The sequence below is a fragment of the Nycticebus coucang genome, chromosome 5 (assembly GCF_027406575.1).
Source record: "Nycticebus coucang isolate mNycCou1 chromosome 5, mNycCou1.pri, whole genome shotgun sequence".
In the NCBI taxonomy this organism is placed as follows: Eukaryota; Metazoa; Chordata; class Mammalia; order Primates; family Lorisidae; genus Nycticebus; species Nycticebus coucang.
In genome coordinates, this window is record NC_069784.1 from 102,730,664 (window position 1) to 102,758,231 (window position 27,568).

Here is a 27,568-nt window from a genome sequence, read left to right on the forward strand (position 1 = left end):
TGCTTTAGTATAATTATTCTTTATAGGTGAGCATCAATCATTCATGATAGTGAAGAAATGCTAACCTTAATGCTCTCCAGGCAGTGACGTTGGTGTAGGAGCTTGGAGTGCAGTGTGTTTGTCGAGAATAATTAGTTGGATGTGTTGCAGCATCCTCTTTTCTGGACGGAAAGGAAGCACTAGCAAATATGTTCCTGCCTTTCCATGTAAACAGCATGCCGCGAGGTGGTTATGTCTTTGTAGCTCTGGTAACAGCTGGTAAATTTCTTTGCCTGCGTTCAGAATTCTGAGTGCCCCCATGCCCTTTTCTTAGGGCATGATTCCACAATGTCTTAATTTTTAGGCACATCATCTGAGGAATTTCACCTCCTCTAAAAGAAGGTTTGGGTTTTAGAAGCACCAGGTAATATAGTAATTAGATGACATCCTGGGGCCTGGAAGAAGTAATTGAGAGAATAGGAAGAGAAGACAGCATTTTGTTTTAAAAGTGTCAGGTTCACATTAACTTGGTATCTTTTCTTCTTCCACTTCTCTGCTTTATACACCAGGCCTAACTTCAGAATCATATAGTCCTTGAGTTGGAAGGCAGAAGTCATCAGGGCTACCACACCAGAGGTGGAATCTCCCCTCCTCTGACAAACAGGTTTTTTCCAGCCTGGACTTTTCTGCCTATAATAATGTCCTAGGGATTCCCACAGCTGCTCATTTCTTGTTTGAAAAACTTGTTAGTAGAAAGCTGTTTTTTTTAATTTTTGGTTACAATTTCTTTTTTTTCAACTTAATTCTGTTTATTCCTACTTAGAATCCACACAGAATAAATCACATCCCTCTTTCATATCTTTGCATTGCATATGTTTGAAGGTTCTCTGTGAACCTTCTCTTTTCTAGGCTGAGTATCCTGTTTCTAAATCTCTCCACCTAAGACAAGAGTTTTCAGATTCTTTACCATCTTATATACCTGATTCATTTATTTATAGAACTATCACCTGCTGTCCTTTATTTTTATTGTCATATTTCATTATTTTGTTCACAATAGTTACACTTACACTAAAAAGGGAACAAGGATTCCTTGTGAATTAGAATTTTAACTTGTTTGGTTTCTACCCATGATTCTAGCTTTCTAGGAATTTGGGAGCCTGCTTTTTGACATTGAACATGTTTTGTATATTTCCTGGCTTGGATGAGATACAAAACTTAAATAGCATTTCTTCTATGTTCTTATACAAGTGGCTGATTAAAAGTCTGAATAAGAAAGATGGCTTATTAGTACCATCAATGAGTTAAGAAATTATCCTTAAGTATTTCAATTTGCTATAAGTTAATTTGCTCTAAGTTCACTTAACCAAATTTCTCTAACCCAGCTGTTTCCATCTTATTCTCAAGAAGGTAGCAGCAGACATTTTCAAGGGCCTTAGTGAAATCTTTTTTTTTTTTTTTGTAGTTTTTGGCCGGGGCTGGGTTTGAGCCCACCACATCTGGTGTATGGGGGCAGTGCCCTACTCCTTTGAGACCCAGCACCACCCCTTAGTGAAATCGTAATGTAGTACATGCTACTACATCTTGTGACTGGCCCATCAATATGCCAAAGCCAGTAGCCCAACCAAAAAGACAGTTATGTTTACTTCTGTTCACTCATTTTAGTATCCCTACATTGGCTCCTAGTGGTCAATAATTCATTTTCAAGGAATCACAAAAGATTTGTGATGTTTTTCAGTTTATTTTTCTGACAATGGCATCAAGCTTCTCAGTTTCTCATTTCTAAATTTTTTTTTTCTTTTGAAAACCAGGTTTTGAATTTTTTTTTTTTTTCCTACTTCCAATCTTCCTTCTCGGTGATTCTTCAGAAGTTAATGGTCATGATTCTACGACTCACAGGGCTGCTTTGTGCATGTATAGGACTAGCGAATTCACCCTGGATTTCACTTTTCTTCTTAGCCATCAATGTGTCATCTTTTTTTTGCTTACTCTCTTTGATAATTTAATTTTTGGTTAAAATTTATTTTCTTGCAACTTATTCTGTTTATTCCTACCCTGTTTCCCCGAAAATAAGACAGTGTCTTATATTAAGGTATGCTCCCAAAGATGTGCTAGGTCTTATTTTCAGGGGATGTCTTATCTTTCCTGTGAGTAGGTCTTATTTTCGGAGGATGTCTTATTTTCAGGAAAACAGGGTAGTTACTTAGGTTCCACACAGAATAAATCACATCCCTTAGCTGCAAAATAGGATTGTTTTTCTCTCTTATAATTTAATTTTACCCAGTGGAATTATTGGTTCTTGCCACTGCATCCCCTCGACAGCCCTGTAATTTCCTTGTTGCTTTTCCTTTACATTGCTTACAAACTTCTTTTCTGACCTTTGCTTTCTGTTGTTGGTATTTCTGGTTTCTGTCATTCGCTTTTTGCTTTTGTTTGACCCTAATTTTGTGCTTTTTTACCACCCCCTGTATGCATGCCCGTTAAAAACTTGACGAACTCAAGTGCCTCTTCAATGGGATTGTGATGGAGTTGACAGGATTTGGTTGGAAGAACATATCATCCTTCTGGAGCCATTTTCCTTATACCTCTGGCTGTGAGATCATAGATCCATCCTTTCCCTCAGCAGACATTTATGGGAATGCACAGTCCGGTGTAATAACAGGATACTTTTTAAGTAGTAGCACTGGGCTAAGTGCTGGATCCAAGGTGACTGCCAAATGCTTAAGGGCATGGAGCGGAAGAAGTGACTGTCAGAAAAATCCTAGATGTCACAAAAGAGGTGGCGATGGTCTGTCATCAGATGGGAGGAAATGTTTGCCTTAAGGAAGAAGGGGAGCTTGAGAGATGTGCAGATGCACGGCCTCATGAAAGTGATTTGCCTGTGACTAGGATGCTGAGAGAGTTCTTATATTGTATGAGAGAAGCCAGTCATTTGGATCAGTTCTTTCACACAGTCCACTGTGTGCTTCCAGAGCTTCCTTTTGATGCAGCCATAGTCTTCTCTGAGAAAATAAGAGAAAGCACTGGTGAAGACCCAGATCTCCATGAGTCCTACCCCAAAGGCACTAGGGAATCATTTCAGGTTTCTTGCATTGGGCAGATCGGTCTCTTAACTTTGTGTCTGGATAAGTTTCTCTTGAGTGATTAGTGAGTAATTTGTAGAAGGCTCCCTGCCGCTTTGTCATTTAGTACACTAACCCTCCCTGACCCTACCAGGTAGAATTTTGGTTGCTTTCATCCCTCCTGACAGGGAGTCCCTAAACACTGTTTTTTAACTACTAAAGGCATCAACAGAAGCAGCACTGAGTTTATTACTTACCAAGCAAGAGAACACACATCATTCACCGGTTATGCTATGTAAGGATTGACGTTTGCACCCTGGATAGGGAAAGTGAGTCCATAAGGTCACAAATGATTAATTTTAGCTAGTCACATTTTTCACTGGTCAGTTAAGAGCCTTCAGTTAGGACCCATGAGGGCCTAGCTCGCCAAGGGTGTTTGAAGATCATAGCTGTATAGTATGTCAGCTTTAGATGGTGGGCAGCTCTAAGTCCTAGCAGTTGTAGTGAATCTCAACATCGAGTTTGTTTCCTGGGGAAGCACCACTACACGGGGAGATTGACAGGACTCGTGGTAAAGGGCCCGCCCTCTTTTGCTGCAGCGTGGGTCACAGAGTTGTGTTGCGGAATGGCATGGTCCCGCGCCTCTTTTCTCCTCCCATGTCTTCTGCCAACCCAAGTTCTGTCACTAATTTCAGTTTCTCTCTGGAACAATAGTTTTCTTTCTCATGAAATTATTTTCCACTTTCTAGAAATTATATCTAATGAAACATGTTTTTTCGGAATAAATTTCTGCTCCAGTTTACTGCAGAGCGACACTATTGGCCCTAGAAATGTGGTGATTTGTGAAATCGATTTATACAGTTTAACCTCAATAAAGAGAAGAATGAGAAATTCTGGAAAAAAACTGGAAACCAGGAAAGCCAAATGTGGTTGTAATTATAATCACACACATACAAATAAAACATTTAGCCTAGTAGGCAGACAACTGAAACTTTTGAAAGAAGTAAGTGGGGCTGGTCTTTTGTTTCAGTCAAGGTGGAGGCAGGAGGTTCTTTGGGGGCTGTGGGCTCTTCCTCCATCCCCCACCCCCGTCTCCTAGTAAGCCTGCAGTCCTGATGAAAGGAGTCAGCTTGGTTAGCAGATGCAGCTTTCTTTTTTTTTTTTTTTTTGTAGAGACAGAGTTTTACTTTATGGCCCTCGGTAGAGTGCCGTGGCATCACACAGCTCACAGCAACCTCCAACTCAGTGCCCTGGCGTCACACAGCTCACAGCAACCTCCAACTCCTGGGCTTAGGCGATTCTCCTGCCTCAGCCTCCTGAGTAGCTGGGACTACAGGCGCCCGCCACAATGCCTGGCTATTTTTTTGTTGCAGTTTGGCCGGGGCTGTGTTTGAACCCACCACCCTCGGTATATCAGGCCGGTGCCGTGCTCACTGAGCCACAGGCACCGCCCAAGCAGATGCAGCTTTTAAGACATATTCCTAAGCCTCCCTTCACTCCCTAAAAATTCAATTTTGCCCTTAACTTCTTCCTGTAGAGAAATTACAGACAGGCTATTTGCTTCCTTCTGTTTCTTCCTTTCTTTTTGTTGGTTCTACAATGGTGTTTCTTCTAAGAAATAATAACGGATCTTTAAAGAAATTATCATGTTAAACTGTAACATGCATTTTGCTTTTTTTTAAAAAAAATCATAATGCATGGAAAAACATTTGGTAGGTAGGATTATCAAGAAAGGATAAAGAATCTTTAAAAATAAGATGTCTTTAGATAAACACCAGAAGAGTATCAAAAGATACATGTGGGGGGCTTTGTTTTTTTAAAAATGAAAACAAATGTTTGGTCTTAACCATGGAAAGCTCTCATGAAATACTTATCTTTGTACCTGAAATCATCACTGGAAAAAACTTAACATGACTTAAAAAATATAAATAATGCTTATTAAATACATGTGGGTATTGTATAGTTAATCCTTTGCAGATATAAGCAAATTGTTAAAAAATTCCTAAAGAATAACTGAAGATTTTTGTGTTACAAATAATCTCTGTATGACTCAGATTTTTATTTACATGGTTTATTTTTATGGACATTTAAGGCTGGAAAACACCTTACAGATTACCTAGGCTAACTTAGTAGAGATGAGTTACTGAGGTCTCAAGATGTTGCTATTTAACCAAAATCACTAGACTCTCAGCTGCTGCAAGCCATAAACAAAGGTCTTCTCTTAGAGTTGTATTTTCATTTCCCTCTATTTTCAACTTGTCTGTTTCTTATAAGACCTCACTGAAGGCTAAAAGAAGTAGAATACTATTCCAGTATTTAAAATTTCCTCTGAGTCTCCCAATAATGCAGTATTGATAGGGACACAGGTAGTCTTATGATACTAAGTATAATGCCCGTCCATTTTATTGTCAGGTGATGAAGACTGCCAACTTCCTAACTGCAGACTTCCCAGCTACCATCCAGTCCCACATTTCAGGATTATTCTTGGTGCAAACTTCTTTTGCAAATTTTGGTAATAATAAGGACTCTCTTTCCCCATTCTGGGGTCAGGTATGGGAAAACAGATCAAATTAGCTTAGGAGAAAAAGGAGTTTGGGGATTACTTGCTCTCATAAATAAAAAATCCACAGACTTAGAGGCTAGGTGCGGTGGCTCACACCTTTAATCCTAGCACTCTGGGAGGCCGAGGTGGGTGGATTGCTTGAGCTCAGGAGTTTGAGACCAGCCTAAGAGACAGTGATACCAGGTTTCTACTAAAACCAGAAAAACTAAGCGGGCGTGGTGACACACCCCTGCAATCCCAGTTACAAGGGTATTATTCAAGCCCAAGAGTTTGAGGTTGCTATGAACTATGACTCCGTGGTACTCTACCCAGGGCGACAGAGTGGGATTCTGTCTCCAAAAAAAAAAAGCCCAAAGTTGGATTTGACCTCAGGAATGCTTGAATGAGGGGCTCAAATAATGTCATCATGACTCAGTTTGTCTCTATCTCAGCCCTTCCATTTCTTTAGGTTCCTTTCTCCGGCTTTCTTTGATAAAGACTGGGAACTCAGGCTCTCCCTTGCATAACAGCAGGGAAGGCTAGTGTTTGCCAATAAGTCACACAATTCCTGAGACTCACACTGATTGGCCTGTCTTAGATCAGGTGCTGGTTTGGGGAGGCAGCCTGGAACGCAGTGCTTTAATTAGACAAGCCTGCCTCAAGGGTGGCACCCTACCCAGGATCTGGTATGAGAGTGAGAGGTATTTTTATTGAAAATTGGGTCTTGATGCCAAAATAAGGAGGAATAAATTGTGAGGAGGCCAACAAAAATCTATTACAGGTATTTGGAATATGAGTCTTTAAAATGTAGAATGACATACATTGAGTCTTGATGAGTTTCTAGGCACTGGAGTATAAATATAGTAGTTAATTGCATATCAAATGGATGATTTGATGAGATGATCTTTAAGGAATGTTCTTACTTGAGACTCTGTGATCCATGCTTCCAAGAAAACAAAACAGAAGTGATAATTTGTTTATCAGTTTTGACAATCATTTTTATATTTTAAATTATTATTTAACCTTTTTTAAAACATTTTTAATATCCTGACAGCTTTATGTAGAATTCAGAAAATGCAATTTGGTGCTTAACACAAGTCCTCTTAAAACAGTACCTGAATATATAAGAATTAATATATTGATAGAGTGCTTTTTTAATGTATAGTAGATTCACTAAGGGTAAAATATTGATAAATGCTGAATTTTAGTTTTTGTCCATGGCATTGTGAAATGGTTATGTATACATGGGTTAAATATTGAGTCCCTCTTTTTAAGGGACACTTTGCCAAGCAAAATTGGAGATTCTTTGGCCTAATTCATGCAAACAATAATGAAATTTTCTTTTATTTGAACTGTAGCAGATATACTCCCTGCAGAGTCTCAGTAATAGGTAAAAACATTTATTTTCCCCCATCTGATGAAATATTGTTATCATTCCATTTTGGTTTCCTTCAGAAGCCTGCTTTAATCACAGCCAAAATAAAGTTCGGCTGAGTTTTCTTATGGCTTAATTCAGGAGTATGGAAATCCACAGGAAATTTGGATGACTAGTATTCCAACATTACAAACGTTTAAGAGGGTTTTATAATGTGTATGAAAATTAAAAGGAATGTCTGAGATCAGAACATTTAAAACCACATAAACAAGCACAAGTCTATGAGAAATTACCTTGCCTTTTATAAAAAAAATTTTTTTAATCAAAAAGAAAGTGTAATAAAGTCAAAGCAAAAGATTTTTGGTAAACACTGCTACTGAAGAGGGGGCGTTGATTGCTCGGTTAATTTCAAGTAGGTGCCAACTGACATATCAGGTGTAAAAAAGAGTTCATGGTAGGAAATTCTAGTTCTCTTTATTTGAAGGAGAATGTTCATGTGTTAAGGAATTGTTAGGTCTTCAGATAGCTGTCCCCTGCCAAACACCTTATATTACTCTTTAAATTATAGTAGAACCTCTATAGTTGACCACCTCCTGAAGCTGACCTAATTTTTATAGACTAGACACGCACCAAATGTACCTTAATAGTATAGCAGGCCTAGTTCCTTATGTTGACCACCTCCGTATGTTGACCTACTTTTTACAGCTCCTTGAGTGGCCAACATACAGAGCTTCTACTGTAATAAGTTATGCTGGGTGGAGTTTGATTTCTTTCATTAAAAAGATGTAGGGTGGCCAGGTGTGGTGGCTCATGCCTATAATCCTAGCACTCTGGGAGACCGAGGTGGGTGGATTCCTTGAGCTCAGGAGTTAGAGGCCAGCCTGAGCAAGAGTGAGACCTCGTCTCCTAAAAAAAAAAAAAAAAAAAAAAAATAGCTGTGCATTGTGGTAGGCACCAGTAGTCCCAGCTCCTAGGGAGGCTGAGGCAAGAGTTTGAGGTTGCTGTGAGCTGTCATGCCACTGCACTCTGCTGAGGGCAACAAAATAAGACTCTGTCTCAAAAAAAAAAAAAAAAAAATTTAGGGTACCTTCCTCTCTTTTTAGTCTATATGACAAGGGTTTTATCAGTTTATAAAATTTGACTGAAATAACTTACAATTAGCTTGCTTCATCTTTCCAGGACTAAAGTTTGTTCTTTTTTTGTGTGTGCATTCACTCATAGTCCACATTTAACACACCTTAGAAAAACTACACGTGTATTAATGTAACTTCTCCATAATCAGCATGGTTTTGGTCCAGTCCCAGCCCTGAATCACAGAGGAAGTAACTGAAAATGACTCATAAATTGCTTTACTCTCTTAAGAAATACGCAGTAGGGTAATGAATGTATTATAGTTAATAAAACTTATAAAAATCCTCTTTATCTCTCTGACTTTTTGGGTGGCTGGGAGCTGGTTCCCCAAACTCTTTCTCCTTCTTCAAGCTTACTCCAAGCTCTTCCCAAAACTAGTCAATCTATCTCCTCATGTCCCTGTGTTTTCCCTTTTACTTTAGGTCTGTTTTCTTCTATTTCCTCTCTTTCTTCTCTCTCTCTCTGTATACCCTTTTCAACTTCTCTCCTAATCTCTGACATCTGTGTTAATAAACCCAGAATCAGGGAAAAAAGCAAATCCCGACTTTCCCTCAGGAGGCAGCACAGGAATGAGCTGAAATCATCCACATGTTAGTGAATGTATTCTCTTCATTCCCCTCATAAAAAATTGCAAAGTTCTATTTAAAACTTGAAAGTATGGACAAGGGAACTTGTACACTGGCATGAAAAAGGGGGCACTAAATTGCATGCCATTAGTCATATGGCAGATGTGGAACAGTCATGGTCAGTGTGAAAAAGCACTCCTTTTTGTTATTTCTTCTCGCTCATGAGCAGAACACCACCCATTCCTCAGATGACAAAGCCTTCTACCCCTTTGCTCTAAAATAATACAGGACTTCACCTGGGAATTCTGAAAGATGTAATAGTAGTGTCGTTAACAACACCCGTAGAGCAATTTGTTGCAGCAACTGTGGGTGGGATTGAGAGAGCCTGGTGCCAGCGTCTGACTCAGTGAACGATCCTCTGCAGTGCACTGACACCACATGGCCTAAGACTGCAGCTTTGTGATGATCTGAATGGACCCTAGAATAACATTTTGTGTTGTCTGGAGCCAAAAGATGCGAACAAAGACCTTCAGGACCAACATGGTGACATAAATGGGGTAATGATAAGCAGTAACGGCCCACCTCACATGCTGGGGGATCCCCGGGGAAGGAAGAGATGGTAACTCGATAGCTCGTGCCTTTCAGAGGTGGCTGCTGCTCAGCTCCATCCTGTCTGGCCGTGTGGGTCTGCAGATCCGTGCTGTACCCTGAAGATGAGCCTATGATTTTTTTACGTGAAATGTCACCATTTTAAATGCTCATTATTTAGTCGTCTGAATTTTTTTTAAAGTGCTCATGGGCTAAGCAAAACATCCCAGAGTATAGTCAGTGGTCTGTCTCTGATCAGAAGAAAGGGTAGATAACGTCTTTTTGTACAAGTCTTTATCAATCTTAACTTTGATCTTCTCTGCTGTGCACCAGATTGATTAAGACCCAGTGTCGGGGCCGAGGGAAAACTTCCCCTTTGTTCTCTGAAGGGTTGCTGAAAAATCAACTTGCAAAAGACAGAAAAGGCATAAGGAATTTATTAACGTGTGCACAAAGGTTGGGGGGAGAACCACAGAGTGATTTTACAATCCCTCAATGTGGAAGTTTCTTGAGGTTACAGAAAGAACAGGGCTCAGAGCATAGCCCAAACCAGGTTTTTTTGGTAAATTAGGTTATCCCTAAGTTATCTAGGCTAGACAGGTTGGAGGTGGGGGAAAAGAGGAAGCCTGGTTAGCAAAGATGGCCTTGTTATGTAGCTGAAACCTCACTGGTAGCGGCTCTCAGAGAGAATAGATGGCAAATGTTTCTTTCAGACCTTTAAAGTTGTGAAACACTGAGTTCATCTTTCCTTGAGCTGGATGAGGGAGGACCTCTGAGAAAGGCTAGCTGCCATCAATGCAGATTCTGCACAGATGCAAATCTGCCCCAGAAAAGACATCTTTGCAGGACTACTTCTATTTGTAGCCCCTTCCAAAATATGTCAAAGAAATATTGAATTTGAATAAAGAATTTGAATTTGAAATTCAAAGAATTTCAAAGAAAGTATAGTATAAAATATTTTAAAATGAATTATTTTTAATTTATTAAAATTAATTGAATTATTTTTCTTTCACTTATTTTTGAAATAATTGAATTATTTTTCTTTCTTTCTTTTTTTTTCTTTGTTGTTGTTTGAGACAGAGTCTCATTCTGTTGCCCTGGGTAGAGTGCCATGGCATCTTCACAGCTCACAGCAACCTCAAACCCGTGGGCTCAAGCGTTCCTCTGGCCTCACCTTCTCAAGTAGCTGGAATTACAGGTGCCTGCCATAGTGCCCAGCTAGTTTTCCAGTTTTTTAGTAGAGTCAGGGTCTTGCACTTCCTCAGGCTGGTCTCTAGTACCTGAGTTCAAGGGATCCACCCTCCTCAGCCTCCCAGAGTGCTGCGATTACAGGTGTGAGCCCCTGCACCGGGCCTGTTTTTCTTTCTTTCACTAGAGTTTGGTGTTCTCTGATTCTCCAACATCAGCTGGGTATCCAATAATTCAGTTTGGTTTTGACATTAACTACTCCGAAGTCAGCATCAGACTCCACAGACTGTCCCACAAGGCTACCCTCCCTTCAGATGCCATCTACAAGTCCCAGGTCCCAAGACCACCCATACTTCTGCCAACTCGGCTATGGATGTGAGGGTTCCTGTGACTCCTCTCCTCAGATTTGATATTTTACTAGAGTGACACATGGCTCAAAACACCTCAGCAGCTTGCTGGTAGAGATGCACAGGGCAGGATGTTGTTTTTTTTTTTTCGTTACATAGGTCGTTTGACTAAATCCCTGGCCATTGGTAAATCTACTTGACCTCCAGCCCCTCACTCATCTCTAGAGGTAGAGAGTGGGGAAGTAGAGCTGAAAGTCCAACCTTCTAATCCCAGTTTGAGCTCTCTGGTGATCAGCCCCCATCCTGAAGCTGTCTAGCCACCTCCCTCCTCCCCAGCTTTCAAAGTCCTCTCATTAGAATACAAAAATCGCTCATCACTCCCGAGAAATTCCAAGTGTGCCAAGGAAATCTGTGCCAGGAATCAGGGGACAAAGACCAAATACAGTCATGCTCCACAGAACAGCTTTGGGGCATAAGCTTATGGGTCCTGTAAGATTCCAGTTCCTATCACCTGGTGACACTATAGCTATGGTAACATCCTAGCACAGTCCAGTACTGTGGTTGTGGTGCTGCTGATGTGAGCAAACCTACTGTCCTGCCAGTGCCAACCTGTAGCACATCTAATCATGTTCAGTACAGAATACTTGATAATGGTGATACACAGCCAGGTACACTTGTTGATGTGTTTGCTGTACTTTTTATTGTTACTTTAGACGCAGGCGTCCTCAAACTGTGGCCCATGGGCCACATGACGCGGTGTGATTGTATTTGTTCCCATTTTGTTTTTTTACTTCAAAATAAGATATGTGCAGTGTGCATAGGAATTTGTTCATGGTTTTGTTTTTTTTTTTTTTTTTTAACTATAGTCCGGCCCTCCAACCATCTGAGAGACAGTGAATTGGCCCCCTGTTTAAAAAGTTTGAGGAGGTCTGCTTTAGAGTGTACTCCTTCTACTTAACACAATAAAGTTAACTGTAAAACAGCCTCAGGCGGGTCCTGCAGGAGGTATTTCAGAAAGCATTGTTATCAGGAGAATTTGACAGCTCCTTGCTCAATATTGCCCCTGAAGACCTTCCAGCGGGACCCAGTTGAACAAGATGTGGAACTGGAAAACAATGATATAGATGATCCTGACCCTGTGTAAGCCTAGGCTAATGTGTGTTTGTTTTCATTTTTAACAAAAAAAGTTCAGAAAGTAAAAAAATATATAAAAATACTTATATAAGAATCAAGAAAATATTTTTGTACAGTGATAGAATGTATTTGTGTTTTAAGCGTGTTATTAAAAAAATCAAAAAGTTAAAAAAAATGAAGATGAAGTAAAAATGTTGCTGTAAGCTGAAGTTAATTTATTATTAAAGAAAGAAAAAATGTTTTTTGTAAATTTTTTATAAATTTAGTGTAGGCTCAGTTTCATTCACCCCCCACTCACTGACTCACCCAGAGTGACTTCCATTTATGGTTAAGTGCCCTATACTGGTTAACCATTTTTAAATATTTTATACTATACTTTCTGTGCCTTTTTTATGTTGAAATCAGTTTAGAGACACAAATACTTAATGTTCTATTCCAGTTGCCTACAGTAATCAGTACAGTGACCTGCTGGATAGCTTTGTATCTTAGCTGCAATAGACTGTACCATGTAGCCCGGGTGCACATAGACGCTTATTCCATCTAGATTTGTGTGGGTACACCCGCTGATATTTATGTAGTAACAGAATCTCCTAACAATACATTTTTCAGATCGTATCCATGTGACTATATTTACTTTTTGTCATACATGTATTCTTAGAGTAGGGGTGGACCAGATGTCAGGACCCTGTGTTCCCAGGTTCTTGGTTCCCGGTAGGGAAGAATGGTTACCGGCCCCAAGTCAACAGAGTGAACGAGCAGACCCAGCAGGTGCAAGCAGGCAGAGTGCCGAAGTTTCAACAAGAGCTTCTCCTGGCTGGCTCGCCAAAATGTTAGGGCAGCACCATGACAGCTTCAGGTAGTCGCCAAATAATTAAAGAGAACTAGAGCCAGTAGAGTTTTATCAAGAAAGGAAAAGTGTAATGGTTTGGACAGCAAACCAGGACCCGCCCTAGCGGCTGCAAGCAGTGGTGGATTCTAGACACAAGTGGTGAGGGTGGCAGCTGCTCGGAAATTTTCCAGGGTCTTGATCAGCTCTGTTCCATAACAATTCTTATCTGTTCACATCAGAAAGTCCCAGGACATTAATCAGTTCCTTAAACAACCAGTTCTCCCAAACCACCCACCTCTAAGATCTCTAATAGCAATTAGCCCCATTCCTGCAATAGCTCAGGTCAGCCTGACCCAAGCCAGTCTAAAATAGCCTGGCTGCATCTGCCAGCCACCCTGCTCATTTCTAACCCGCCCTAACACCTAGCTGGTTAAGAACAAACTTGAGAGATGGCCACTGATGAAGCTATTTGAAAATCCTGACCAAGCCTGTCTTGTGACCATATAGTTATTGCCCTGGAGATGGGTCCTCAGAAATATGAAAGCAATACCAAGCGTTTTCTTCGAAAATCTATTTGACGGGCAGCGCCTGTGGCTCAGTGAGTAGAGTGCCGGCCCCATATGCTGAGGGTGGCGGGTTCAAACCCAGCCCCGGCCAAACTGTAACAAAAAAATAGCCAGGCGTTGTGGCGGGCGCCTGTAGTCCCAGCGGCTTGGGAGGCTGAGGCAAGAGAATCGCGTAAGCCCAAGAGCTGGAGTTTGCTGTGAGCTGTGATGCCATGGCACTCTACCGAGGGCAATAAAGTGAGACTGTCTCTACAAAAAGATAAATAAATATAAAATAAAATTGGGGTGGCGCCTGTGGCTCAAGGAGTAGGGCGCCGGTCCCATATGCTGGAGGTGGTGGGTTCAAACCCTGCCCCGGCCAAAAAAATAAAAATAAAAATAAAATTGATACAGGGTAGTTTTGAATGTTGAGGGAGGGAAGGTGAATTAGAACATAGGCTAATTCTGTCAGCAGGCCATTTCTGCTGATCATAAACTTTATGGTTCACTTACTAGGCTGTCAGGAGAGCATAAATTTATGTACTAAAATGATTATTTTCAAATTTATATTTTTTTAATCTTTATTTTCCTCCATGCTCCTATAGTTAGCAGGAAGGTAGGTTAAAATTAGAGAACAAAATCCCTAGCATCATCATATTTCTGCCTGGGGCTTCCTAAGGTAGCTATCCTTTAATTGCCTGTTCAACTAATATGGCTTCCAAAAAACAAACTTTCTCTTTTTTCTCCAGAATTGTGTCACTGAGATACATAACTATTATAGTAAGATATGTGTATCACTAAAATATAGCCCAAGCCTGTTTGCTCTAAAACTCATTGGGCCGTCAGAGCATACAATTCATTTTGAGTAAAAAACATTTTTTTCTTTTTTTGAGTAAAAAAATATTGAGTAAAGAAAATTAACTGACAAAAAATTTCTTGGCATGCTAAGGAGTTATAGTAAAAGAAAAAAAATATTTTGGAAGACTTCCTTGGCTTTGTAAGAGTGAATAACTGATTTCAGTGCAGATTGAAGTAATTAGGCATGAAAATGATATTTAACCCTTTAGAAATCCTGCCTGTTAAAATTTTTCTTCAAGAGGCTGCTTTGGCGTCACCTAACATAAAACAGAAGTTTATGTGTATAATATTCTCACTGCAGCTTGAGAGAAATCTCAAGGTTAGTCCTAAAAAAACTTTTTGGTTTTGCTTTAGAAATGTGTTAATTGCTAGTCACTGCAGTGAACTCTTTAAAATAGCATAGATGCTGCATTGAATAAGCTTGGTAATGATCTGGACTTGGAAACTGACACACCACAGTGATAGGATGCTCAGTTTATGACGATTAACATAAAAGCTAAGCCAGCCAGTGTCATAGCCTGAATAATGACCCCAAAGATATCCAGGTCCTAATCCCGCAGGGATCTGAGGATGTTACCTTCTGTGGCAAAAGAGATCTTGCAGATGTGATTAGGTTGAGGATTTGGAGATGAGGGCCTCTTGGATTATCTGGATGGTCCTATGTGCAATGACTAGTATCTAAGTAAGAGGAAGACAGATTTGACTGCAGTGTGTTAGCTGGCTTTGAGGGTGGAGAAAAGGGCTACCAGGAACTCAGCTATGGAAGGTGAAAAACAATGGAATGATGACCCTGCCAACACCTGGGTTTCAGCCTGGTGATTCCAGACTTCTGACCCCCAGATATGTAAGAGAATAAATGTCGGTTGTTTTAAGATTGTGGTGATTTGGCCTAGCAGTTGTAGGGAACTAATACATTCAGTTAGTTTAACTATTTTAAGTTAAATAAGCCACATGCATAATACTGTTGTAAAGCAAAAGGGAATAAACAGCTTCCAAATACTTTGTCACTTCTTAACATTTCTGTTTGCAGATTTTGATTTATTTCTGTGTTTTGTCAGTTTGTTCTTGGTTAATAAGCAGTAAAATTCCCAACGTAAGTACATAAATGTCATTTCTCTAGGACTTTGCTGACTGCTCCTAGCACAACACAATTTCTTATTACCTGGAGCAGTTCCCTTTTCTGGTTCCCTTTCTCAGTTTATAGCTGAGATATGTATTACCATCGTCTGTACCACCGATTTCCCTGTAACTTTTTCAGGTTGTGGCTCAGCATCCTGACTTTTAAAAAAGGGAACCAGACTCCTACATGGCCATCATATGTATTCTGCAGAAGCCTGTTTTGTTTCATAAGAGTAGGGCGCCGGCCCCATATGCTGAGGGTGGCGGGTTCAAACCCAGCCCCGGCCAAACTGCAACAAAAAAATAGCCGGGCGTTGTGGCGTGCCCCTGTAGTCCCAGCTGCTCGGGAGGCTGAGGCAAGAGAATCGTGTAAGCCCAAGAATTAAGAGGTTGCTGTGAGCCGTGTGACGCCACGGCACTCTACCCGAGGGTGGTACAGTGAGACTCTATCTCTACAAAAAAAAGAACAAGGCAGACATTCACTATAGTGTGTAGCCATTTAGCTGCAGTGTCATTGTAATCCTTGTACTGGGGAAATTTGTAAGGTTCTCTGAAACGTCCTGCATGAACTCACCCCAAGGCTCCTCTGAGAGAGTCAGAATTTGTTTTCAACCATTTCTGGCACCTGCACTTTGGTTACCAGATTTCCTTAAGAACTGTTGACCCAACCACTGTTTTAATAGTAGGAGGAAATCCTAGAGAAGGGAAATAGGATTTTTGTGGTTTCCTCCTGATTGGCGTTCTTTTTATTGGTCTTCATTAGAATGTGGTTTTTTCCTTGAGGCCAAGGGAAATTCTGTGATGTGTATGTGAGGATATAAGGATATAGTACTAGTTATTGAATTTAAAGCCAAAGGATATCCTTTTTCGAACTGTGTTGGTTCTTTGAAACCATAATATTTTCACTTTAACTGATGAATTTGTTTTAAGAGTAGGAGGAATTCATTATCACACTAGAAAAGGGGAAAAAAAGATTGCCCTTCTCAAAGAATAACACTAGAATCTATAGATCTTTCCAGTGATGACTCCTAAATTTTTTGTTTTTATTTGACCACGATTCGCAGAGATAATTTTCATTGAGTTGTTCTTGTTTGAACTATTTTTCTCCCTCTGCCTTTAAATTTGATTTTCTTTGGTATATCCTGTATCACATTTAGGGATTTTCAGTGGAAACTAAAACCTGACTTTGTGAAATCACAAAATGAAATGGAATACAAGAAATGTTGGTCTTCTAAAAATTATAAATTGCTTTGTACTGGTGTCTAAATTTATAGCAGAGTGAAATAAAATTGATATTTATATACAATGAAAAAAGGAGTATGAGCATGTATTAATATCCGGGATTTTTAGTTCTTTATGTTCTCTAATTTACTTAGATTTCTAGCAGTGCCCAAGTAAGAATAATTAACAGCAACAACACAACAAATGAGTAACATTTGGTTGTTGAACTCTAACTGTAAACCAAGCACAGATTGCAAAAGTAAGTTTTCTGTGTACTGTTTAATTATTACAAAAACCCATCTGAGGCTATTATTTTTATTTCAAGAACAAGGAACCTGAGGCTTAGATTTAGTAACTCGCCCAAGGATGCACCCAAGGAACAAAAGAGGATTCAAACAAATGTTTCTGCTGAAGGTGTGAGCTCATTCCACTGTAGCACCCTTTCCCTGAGTCTGGAGGTGGCAAAAGTCAGAATTAGACAACCAAGAAAAACAGCCTAGACTCTGAAGGTCACAAGAATAAGAACCCGAAGAAGGTTCCTTTGAGGTACGTAGACCAGTTCTGCCAGCTCTGATTAAGGAAAAAAAAAAAGGTGTGTTATTGGAGTCCAGGGATTGACTACAATAGCCAGACTGAGGGCAAAGAGCAGACTACTAAGCAAGATTTACCAAAATATTGCTGTAGCTACATGTATCTCATTTTTGTTGTAGCTGTTTGTTAGCCTTTTAATTACAGAAGTAATATATTCTTGCTGTACAAAAAGTTCAACATCAAATGTAAAGTAAAAGGTCTCTCCCCTTCCTGTTGACCAACCATTTTCTTGTACATCCACCAGACCATATATGGCATCACTGACCATATATGGTTCTTGGTCCCTGAGTCAATATTAGTTGGTACAGGACCGAAAAAGGAATTTATACAGGAAAGGCTTCATGGGGAGAGGGGTTTTGCTTGAACAAAAGGGAGACAGTGCTGGTTAAAGAACAGTCAGACTGGTCCTCTGAATAAAGGACTGGGAACTTTTAAAACGTAGAGACGTTTGGTGCCAACACTGAAATTGTAGCAGGTAGAAGTGGAAATTTGCTGGCAGCTGCCTGACCAGCGATCATGCTTCTTCCTACATCCCACGTTGACTCTCTACCCTTGGGTGTGATTTTTAGTATTGAAATGAAGTGAGAGATCTGTGGGCTTCATCTTGGCACTAACCAGTTTGTGCTGGCTTTGACTGGGGCCAGTGGACCCTGCTCTACTGGATGCCCGTCCTGTTAAAGACAGCAGAATCACCTTGTATTGAAGCTGAGTGTCAAAATCGTTTTCAAAGCCTTTGTTCAGTATTGCGAGCAGACTTAAGCTTTGGCTGGAGGCTTAGTCAGGTAGCCAGCCAATGTCCACCTTCTGGACTACCTCATACATATATTTATGTGCATATAGTTGTTGGTCTTTTTGGAGGGGTACATTATTTTCTGTATGTTTCTTTTCACAAAAATGGAGTCATAATACTGTTCTGTAACTTTTTTCATGAAATAATATTATATATACATCTTTGATGCTGGATTCTGTTTCCCTACAGAGGTCATTTTGAGGAGAGATTTTATGTCAAAGAAGACTCTAACTGCTCTCAGGATTGGTCAATTTTGACATTTTTGACTTTTTTTCCTGGAGCTATGAGGCCCAAATTGTGGAACTGTGTTTTTTGTTGTGGCTGTGGTGGGTTCCTTTTTGCTTTTGTTTTGACAACCTTTGCATATGAATTTTGTTCTCTGTCTTGACCTCTGGACTTTCCCAGGGCTGGAAGTTCTGCAGTGGATGGAAAAAGTAATCAAAGTGATACTTAGAGAAAACACGGGGAAGTGCAAAGTCTCTTGGGAAGGTTTAGTTTGGATTTAAAAAAAAAAAAAGTTTTTTCTTTTTAACATCAAAACAGCTTTCGCACATTTCCTGATCTTCTCAGCCAAGTATCAACTGTTAGACCTTGAAAATCCTGTCAGTCTTTTGCTTTTGTTTACTTAGAGATCCCAGAGGGTTTATCATATTTCCAAAGGTCACACAAACACGGTAACAGAGAAAGCCAAGCCCAGAGCTAAATTAGGGTTCAAATCTTCTGTAAGTGCACTCCCCATTGGAGTCCACTAGATTGTCACCCCCTACCAAATAGTTCATAGAATTTCCAAAGTCCAGTGGATTTTAAAGTCAAGATATATGTGAGGCATATCCCACGGACCACATTTTTAGGGGCTCCCAAGAGACGGTGTGGCAATTGGCTGTCACCTAGGATTGTGAATTCTGCTTCACAGCTTAAACTATGCCCTGTGGCCTTAGGAAATGGCCCTACTTCTCCTCAGCCTGCCTTTTCTTATCTGTAAAAGAGATTAAAATTGCCTTCCTCATTGGCTTTTTATAAGGAAATGAAAATATATGTAAAGTACACAGAATGCCTGGTTCCTTAGTCCACTCAGTAGCTTTTAGAAGAAAGCTCTTTCAAGCTTGTTATTTTTTTTAAGTAAAATTCAGTTAAAGTTTGGTAATATTTCTGTGTTAAATTACTCTTACTGTAATTAAGATTAAGAGTATTAAATTACTCTTACTGAGACTTCAAGGACTGAACACCCATTATTTGAATACCTATTCAAATAGGTGGTATGAAATTTAAAAGGTACAAAATAAAACACAATGAAAAGTAATTTTTCTTAACTCCTCTCCCCAAAATAACTTTCTTTTTCTGGAAATTTTCTTTACCAATTTTTTTGTATACTCTTACAAACATATTCTATGGATATGATTATTAAGTTTTAAATATTTTTTTCTATCTTTTACCCCTCCCTCTAGTCTCTTGCTGTATAGGACTTAACTATAGTTCTAGGTCAGTACTGTCCAATATTTTCTGTACAGAGTTCTGTATGTATGTTGTCCAATAAAGTACCCACTAGCACATGAGTCTTTTTTTTAAATTTCAGAATATTAAGAGGGTACAAATGTTTTCTTACGTGGATAGCTTTTATAATGCTTAAGTCAGGGCTGTTAGTCTGGCCATCACCTGAATAGTGTTCACTGTACCTGTTCATTGTCCTTCCCCACGCACATAAGTCTTAAATTGTGTGTCTTATAACTAAAGAACTGAATTTTAAATTTTTATTAAAATTAATAACATGGGCAACTGGCCGGTGGCCACCATATTAGATAATGCCAGGCTAGATATTTTTGCCTATGGTACTTTTTTCAAAAACACATGGATTCCAACATTATAAAAGTAAGGAAAGAGTCATGTAAAATCACTAATTCAGTATTAATTAAAGAAGCCTGTAATTTCAGAAAATTTTAATTATATGTGGCTAATTATTTTCTTTTTTAAATCAAGTATATAATTGAGGAGATGGGAGAGTATTTTTGAGAATATACTGCTAATCAGAGAAAGCTTGTGAAATGGCTGGAAAAGCAGATCTCAACCCAGTCATTCCATACACCTCATGTGCGCCCAGCACAAGTCCTAGGAGCACAGCACTTGATATAAGAAGCCCCTGCCCTCGTGAAGCTTTCACTCTGAGTGCTAAGAGAAGCCTCCTCATTTGGTGCCTTTTTGGGGTGCCTTTCCCTGAACTGTGACAGAGACTCGGCAACTTACCCAAGGCACTGGCTTTGAGTACCGCCAGTGCCCAAACTGTTACCCTTAGTAAAGGAAAAGGCTTCAGAAGCAAACCAGCTTTCGTTCAGGTATTAAAAACGAGCTCTCTACCAGGAGCCCCTTAGTCACGACTTCAGTGAGTCTGCTAACTCCGGGCTGGGACACTGATGATGTGTGTATGTATTCTGCAAGTGCCTGCACCATTTTAATGTAAAAAGACCAAGAGCTTCCAGAATTAAAAATCTCTTTAATCTTCCCGTATGGGAAGAGAAGCTCGAGTCGTGGTGCTGAGCCACACTACCTCATTCTTCTGCCCTTGGAGAAGGTCTGAAGGGTGTAATTTACCTTTTCTACTGACTTTCGTATTATCTCCCCCAAACAGTGATTGTTTCTTAGCACTACAGTTAAGTCTCCTTTTGCTTGTCTGCATTTTGAAAAATTTCTGACATGAGCACATATTATTTTCATAATAAGCAAGCATAATAAATAATACTATAAAAAGTAGTTCAGGCAGAAACATCGTGAAAGCCTGGCATGATCAATGGGAGCAGAGAGTTGACAGTGCTTGGTCACAGTGGTAGGAGAGGCTTGAATTAAAAACACTTGTTTTATGTAATTGTGGTCCATTTTAAAGAAGGACGAATGCAGCATAGCAAAATAAAGGTTTGTTGTGTATATATATATTTTTTATGTCTACTCACAGCAATTAAAGGTTGAATTTTGTTATTTTTCAGTCACTTGTCTAAGATGATTTGCAAAGTGTTCCAAGTATTTGTTTTACTCCATAGCATAAATAAGTACATTTGGAGTCATTAAAAAAACTTAAATGTAATAAGAGAAGTTCATTTTTCTGCAAGACTTATTTATTTTCAGTTTACTTTCATTTATTGCTAACAGATTGTTATTGTGAGAATGTCTTATCAAGATATATAAGTGAAAAAACAGAAGAGAAAACTCTAAAAAATAAAAGCCCTAACAAGGAATCTTTGAAGAGTATCAACTATACCATATTCATCAGGTTGGAAGCTGTTCCCCTTTGGAAAAGGTGTTATAAGTGTGTTTCTATGCTTAGAAGAAAGGATGTTAGCTTGTAGAAACACATTTTGATTTCTAGTTGCAAGATCAAAATGCTCCATTTGTATCGATAACCTCCAGAGAAACCAACTTTCATGAGTACTCTCAAAACAAAAGATGTAGCTGATTGTAGAATTCCCAAAGTATTAAATTGTTTTCTGTTTGCTGTTAAACTAGTTTCGTATTGCTATTTTCTAGAATTTTTTTTTTTCTGAAGTAACTACCCTTGGCTGTATGTGTTGACAGTAATGGTCTGTGGGGGACATGTGGGAAGTGAGTAAAACAATGTATCCCATTTTGTTATGTCCATGTGTGAAAACCATTCTCTAATGAGATGTCCCCAAACAGTGCTGCCTTCATCAAAACACATGCCCTAGATCCGAGTGAGTTTAATTATCATGGGGACAGTGAAATGAGGACATTTAAATCAACTTACAGTGGAATAATTCAGAAGATTAATAAGCAGCGTGTCTCAGTCTGAATAGAACTAAATTTTGACATCTCCTTTTTCTTGGAAGGAATCATTTTAGAAGAGGGCAACAAAGTTCCCCTCAAACATGCTGTTGATGGGCCAGTCCATCAGAACAACAAGATGAGCCCATCCATAGCAGCATTTCGGGTACAGAGATAAGCTCTTTGCATAAACAAACCTCCCTGTATAGAGATGATCTCTGTATGGTATCCAGGTTACTGCATATTAATTTCAGCCTGAAACAGGAACGTTGATCAAGAGAGACATTTTTTATTATCTAACTTAACCTTGCAAGGAGCCACCTACTCTTTTACCAGACACACAGTTTAAAGTCTGAGGATAGAAAATAAAAGGATGTTTACTGCAAATAATCCCTTTTTATGAGTCTTTAATTCTGTTTGTACTGTAAATTTTTTTCATAGCAAACATAAAAAGAAGCTAAGCATAAGATGAGGAATGTATCCAGCTAGGACTAGCTGTCCTGTCTCTTAGGCTATATACTCAGGTTCTGGCTATTCACCCTTTAGCAAATAACAGTCTAGTTGAAATATCTGGTTGGAATATGGGACCTTGATCCCCTGACATGAATGTCATATATCTTACCATGCTTAGTTGTCATGTCATTATTTGATTGTATTAGGGGATATTTTGCTATTTCTGTTTCTCATTGTTTGTGTTACATGCTAACGTATGATATCTCAGTCCCCAAAAAAGACCCTGTTAGATGGCTTACAAAATACAGTAATCAGCATTTAATGTATGAGAGAGCTGAGGCTCAAGAAGTTAGACTCTTAGCGGAGGTCAGAGTGCCATTAAGAGTCGTAACTTCAGGAGGGGCCTTTCTGGCTTGTCACATTGATTTGTCCAAAGTCACAGTGCAGTGCAGCAGATAAAATCTTAGTCCTTGTATTATCCTGCAGTTCTCTCATTTTTCTACCCAAACATTTTCTTACCCACTGCCCAACATCATATTGTACACATGCTCAGGAGGGCCAAGGAAACAGAAATGTGTAGAGAAAACTTTCTATCTAGGAAAAGAGTACTAACTGGGAAAGAGTACTAACTGAAAAAAATATTTACATATGAGCAGAGTGTCACCCATATTATGGGATCAATGTCCTAGTCCTCATAGAAGTTACATTTCTGCTAAGGCAGAAGCATACTTCAGAAGGGCTAGCAGGTACAGAGTGCTCCATCAATTAATTACAGAGTGATGCATCATTGAAAATATTTTGAATTATCAGATTTCAGTGAGTTGTGATAAACTTCATCTCTTACACATCTTTGACTCAGTAGTAAAGAGTTGAAAGCCTCACTTGTTATGTAATACATCAGCTGGCTATTAGAAATCATGAAGATAACTATGTATTGCCATTATGGCATTTCCTATCTTGGGAAAAGCAGCCTTTTCTTCAGTACTATTGTCATACGATAAAGGAGAAGAATTATGAGGCCTGATTCAGTTCATACCTTGCCAAATCTTTATAAATCAGTGTGTGAGTTATTTATAAAGGACAGAAGACTTATTTTTATAAACATGTTTCCTACCAGGTCAAAGGTAATGTTGAACACTAGAAGCATTTTTTTGAAATATAATTCTCCTAGTGTGGCATTGTAACAGGGTTACTGAATATCTTGATTTAAAAAAACTCAACATTTAATACCCTATAGGAGAATTTTGCTTTTCCTCAGGCATAGACCATTTCCCAATAATTTTCTGAGACATAGTACTGCGGTTATAAAATTGAGAAAAGGCCACAAATCTCCACATAAGAATTTGCAAATGGTTAGAAAGGGGCTGGGAACCCAGGAAAATACAATGAACACTATTATAAGGAAAATGTTTCCTGGATCTGTTAATTAGTTTTCAGAGCCCAACAGTATGAAATTAATGTGATTTCTACCAGCAAATCATTTCTCCAGTGGTTTTCCTTTTTTCCTTCTTCTTAGATTGAAAAAGAAAAAACAAGCCAAACAAAATGCAGAAACAGCCTCAGCTATAGCTACAAGGACTCATACGGGGAAAGAAGATGTTAATACCGTCATTTTACAGCAAGACAAACGCAACAATGCTGTGGAAGCAGAATATGTTACTGATGAGAAGAAAAAGAGAAAAACTAACCAGTTAAAAGAGATCAGACGTACAGAGCTAAAGAGATATTACAGTATGGGTGAGTCTCAATGGCGCTTACTGCAGTATTTTCATTTTAGAAATCTGTAAGAATATTTCAAAGTCTATAATTTATAAGTGATCATACTAATAAGAGTAGCAGTTTATTGAGAACACTACTACATGCCCAGGCTGTGCTTTCCATATGTAGTCTCACAATGAAATAACATCTTATTCAGCTTTGTGTCCCCAGCATGTAGCATTAGATGACCACTCATAGTCATCAAATGAATGGTCCCTTTCCCTTTATGAGAAATGTGTATTTTTCTTCCTTCTTTCATTTTATTTTTCTTATTTTCGAGACAGATTCTTACTTTGTCACCCTCAGTAGAATGCCATGGCATCATAGCTCACAGAAACTTTAAACTCTTAGGTTCAAGTGATCCTCTTGCCTCAGCCTCCCTAGTAGCTGGGACTATAGGCACTTGCCACAACGCCTGGCGGTTTTTAGAGACAGGGTCTCGCTCTGACTCAGACTGCTCTTGAACTCCTGAGCTCAAGCAGTGCATCTGCCTTGGCCTCCCAGAGTGCTAGGATTACAGCGTGAGCCACCACGTCCAGCCCTAGAAAGGCGTATTTTTCTTAATGTATATAGACATGTCTGTAAACCTGTTGATAGAAATGCCTGCACTTTTTGGCATTAGAAAATGGAGGAGACATGGCCTAGCATCTGTCAGTTAAAAAACAAAAAAAAACGTGGGAATTTTAGCTGAAGAGGATCTTAAAGTGCATCCACAGTGTTACATGTCTCAGAACAGCCATGGCATCTGAAACTGCCTTAGCGGAAGTGGCATGTCTAGCTTTACTTGGACCATGCATCTCATGCCTACTGTCCTATCATATATGGGCCTGAAGTGTGTTCCAAACAGAATGCAAATAAAATAAATAACGGGTAACAGTAGTCAGAACTTAACCATAGTGGCACACGGGTTACGGTACGTTTGAGATTGCTAGGCAAAGGGAGAGAAAATTGAGGGAGATCTGTGAGAACATCCTGTAAATACAATGTAGGAATGTGGTCTTGTAGCAGAGCAATAAGAAGTGGTTCTGGAGGGCTCTACACTTGATCTCTAAGTTAATACCAAAGAGACTGGGAGACATATCTTGTATACAGGTTTAATGTAACTTTCTAACAGTGATCATCAAAGATGAAACAGACTGCCCTTGAGGTGGGAATGAGTGCTGTGTTGCTGGCATTGCTCCCACACAGGCAGATGAGCTAACTGCAGCAGAAAGCATGTGGTTTGTGGCATCACAGTGGGCTAAGATGATTGTATAATACTGTATTCCATATCTTAATGGATGCTTTTCATCTCTAACCATTCAGTATTATATAAAATACTGTAACTGTTAACCAATGGAAGAGACTTGTGATGTTAATAAATTTTCTCCCCCGAGTTAAAGCATTGTGTGCTGTCCCTTATTTCCAAAAAGTAAGAGGATTAAGGAAAGTTGCATTTCAAATCATCTTTTACATCTGACTTCTTGCTGCGTTTGGATAGCTTTTTATTGTGATATACTTCATCGCCTGTGTAATGCTAAGTTTGAAGCAATACTCTTCGCTTTTTACCTGACCCACTCTTACTTGGCTCAGCCAAATCAGCCCAGTCATCATCCCTTCTGGGAAATTTTCCCTGCCCCCGCCCCGGTTGGACTTCTCAACGCATTGTTACCGTGGGTTTTATCTGCTTCCCTGTGTGTACAGGCAGAGGTGGCTTAGCCTGCAGCATTACAAATGTCCTTTAAATGTGCATCAAAGGGAAGAATTAATACAGAGATGAGTGTACACTGTGTCTTTATTTGTTTGAATTTCATAAGAATTCTCGAATATTATAGGCGACAGTATAGTCATTGGGTGAAAACTAGCCTGTATTTTTATTTGGTAGCAATAAGTTCAAGAGAATCTCTTTATAGCTTGTTATCTTCTCTCAAAAATGGTAGGTAATTATAACAAGTGGTTTGGAGGTTTGAGGCATTTCCTCAGGAGAATTCAGTGCTTTGATAAAACCTCTGGTTTGGGCCACATTGAGTTCAGTGTTCCTTGGCCCTTTGCATATCTGATGGAGGTGACAAACTCTGATCTAGGCAGGTTTGCTTTCCCTCTTGAGTCTGCCTATTATATTCCCCAGATTCCCAGACCAGGGTTCTGTTCTGTGCCACCAGGGGGCGTGTCAGACCTCAAATTAGAGAGATTCTCCGGTCCAGCTGTGTGCTGCTTTAGCGGCTCTAGTCAGGGTGGGAGAGGCAGACCAAAGTGGGGGGATCTTGATGACCGGCTGGGAGGATTTGGACTTTGTTCAGTAGCTAGTAGGGAGCCAGTGGAAGAGAATTTCAATGACAAATGAAATTTCCTACTTTTTTTTTTCTATTCATTTTTGTTTTCCATTAACTGTGTGTGAAAATGGCAGGACCAAGGCGGGCTGTGCTGGCCTGAGACAGAGGCTGCCAGAAAACACAGGCTGAAGAGAGATTTTGCTCATAGAAATGGCAGTATCCGATGACCAGTGTAGTGTGTGAGGGAAAAGGGCACAGGGTCAAAACTGCCAAACTAGGATGCTCAAGGAGGAAGGAAGGTGATGAATTTGTGTTTGGAGATGTTTTTGAAGTGCCAAGTAAATTTGCCCCGAGGAACTTAGATTTCAAGTGAAAGGCAGCGTGCAGATCACCACTTGAAGGTATGAGATGAATCTATACGTGTAAAAGAGTAAGTAATCCAGGGACCACATAACAGAGTCAAAATGAAATGTTACTGGGCAGCAAATGATTATGTATAGAGGAAAAGATCACAAGGACATTTAGCAGTCTGTTGGTATTTTCTCTGGGTACACAAATTGCAAGGGAGTTTATTTTCTTTTTTATTTCTTTTTCTTTTCTACACATCATGTAGTTATTTTTTTAGTATTAACAATTAGGGAATATAGGAAAATGGAATACTAGAGTAAAAGCAAAGGTTTTACAAAAGAACATTAAACAAATACAAAGTTCTGTAAGCAATGTGCAAGTGATTACTTTTTGTAGGTATATTTTCCATGTCTATGACATTACCGGCCTAATCCGAAGATGCATATTTTAAATGTTTTCACTTGTTGAATTATGCTTGTCTGTGCCTCACTTTTGCTAGCAAGTAATAAATTCATTGCTGTCTCTTGATACTATGAAGAACAGAACACTTAAGATACTTATAAAGGATGTTATGGAAAGACTGAGTCATGAGAATTGTCTCCTTATAACAATATTATACTGATATTAAAAATGTTTTGCTTTGTTTTTGAAAGGGGAGTAGGAGAAAGGAAGTGGAGTAATTATATTGAAGCAGGTGGCATCAGATAGATGTAGATCCAGCACCTAGCACAGAACCTCACATGCGACAAGCATCAACAAAAGCTTCTAGAATAAGCAAACCCAGCCCTTGTATGCTTTCATGTGTATTTCCTAACACATAGTGACTCCTTTTTCGTTTATTGTTTATATAATATAAACTCTTAAGGAATTGTTTGTTAATAATATGTCTTAAATATACTATTTTTAAAAATTAGATATTAAGTAAAATGTGATACAAGTATGTTGGGATATTTATAGATGTATCAAAAGATGCTTAGTCTGTATTAAATTATCAAGATATATTAAATTGGCATGAGTTATATCACAGAATACTTTCATATTAAAGGAATGCGTTATTCCTTAATCTCAGACTAGTACACTTCCTTGCTTCTAAGAACATGGAGATAAGAATTGGAATTTTACAAACATGG

General features: G+C 39.2%; 1 protein-coding gene across 3 annotated transcripts in view; it reads left to right on the forward strand.

Moving 5' to 3' along the window:
* The window catches only part of NCOA7 (nuclear receptor coactivator 7), a 151,746-nt gene that overhangs the window by 40,460 nt on the left and 83,718 nt on the right, over window positions 1–27,568 (forward strand). For all 3 annotated transcript variants that reach the window (XM_053591526.1, XM_053591525.1, XM_053591527.1), the window contains exon 3: window positions 23,597–23,817. In XM_053591526.1, coding sequence (XP_053447501.1) covers window positions 23,597–23,817 — 221 coding nt within the window. The remainder of the gene's footprint in view (window positions 1–23,596; window positions 23,818–27,568) is intronic.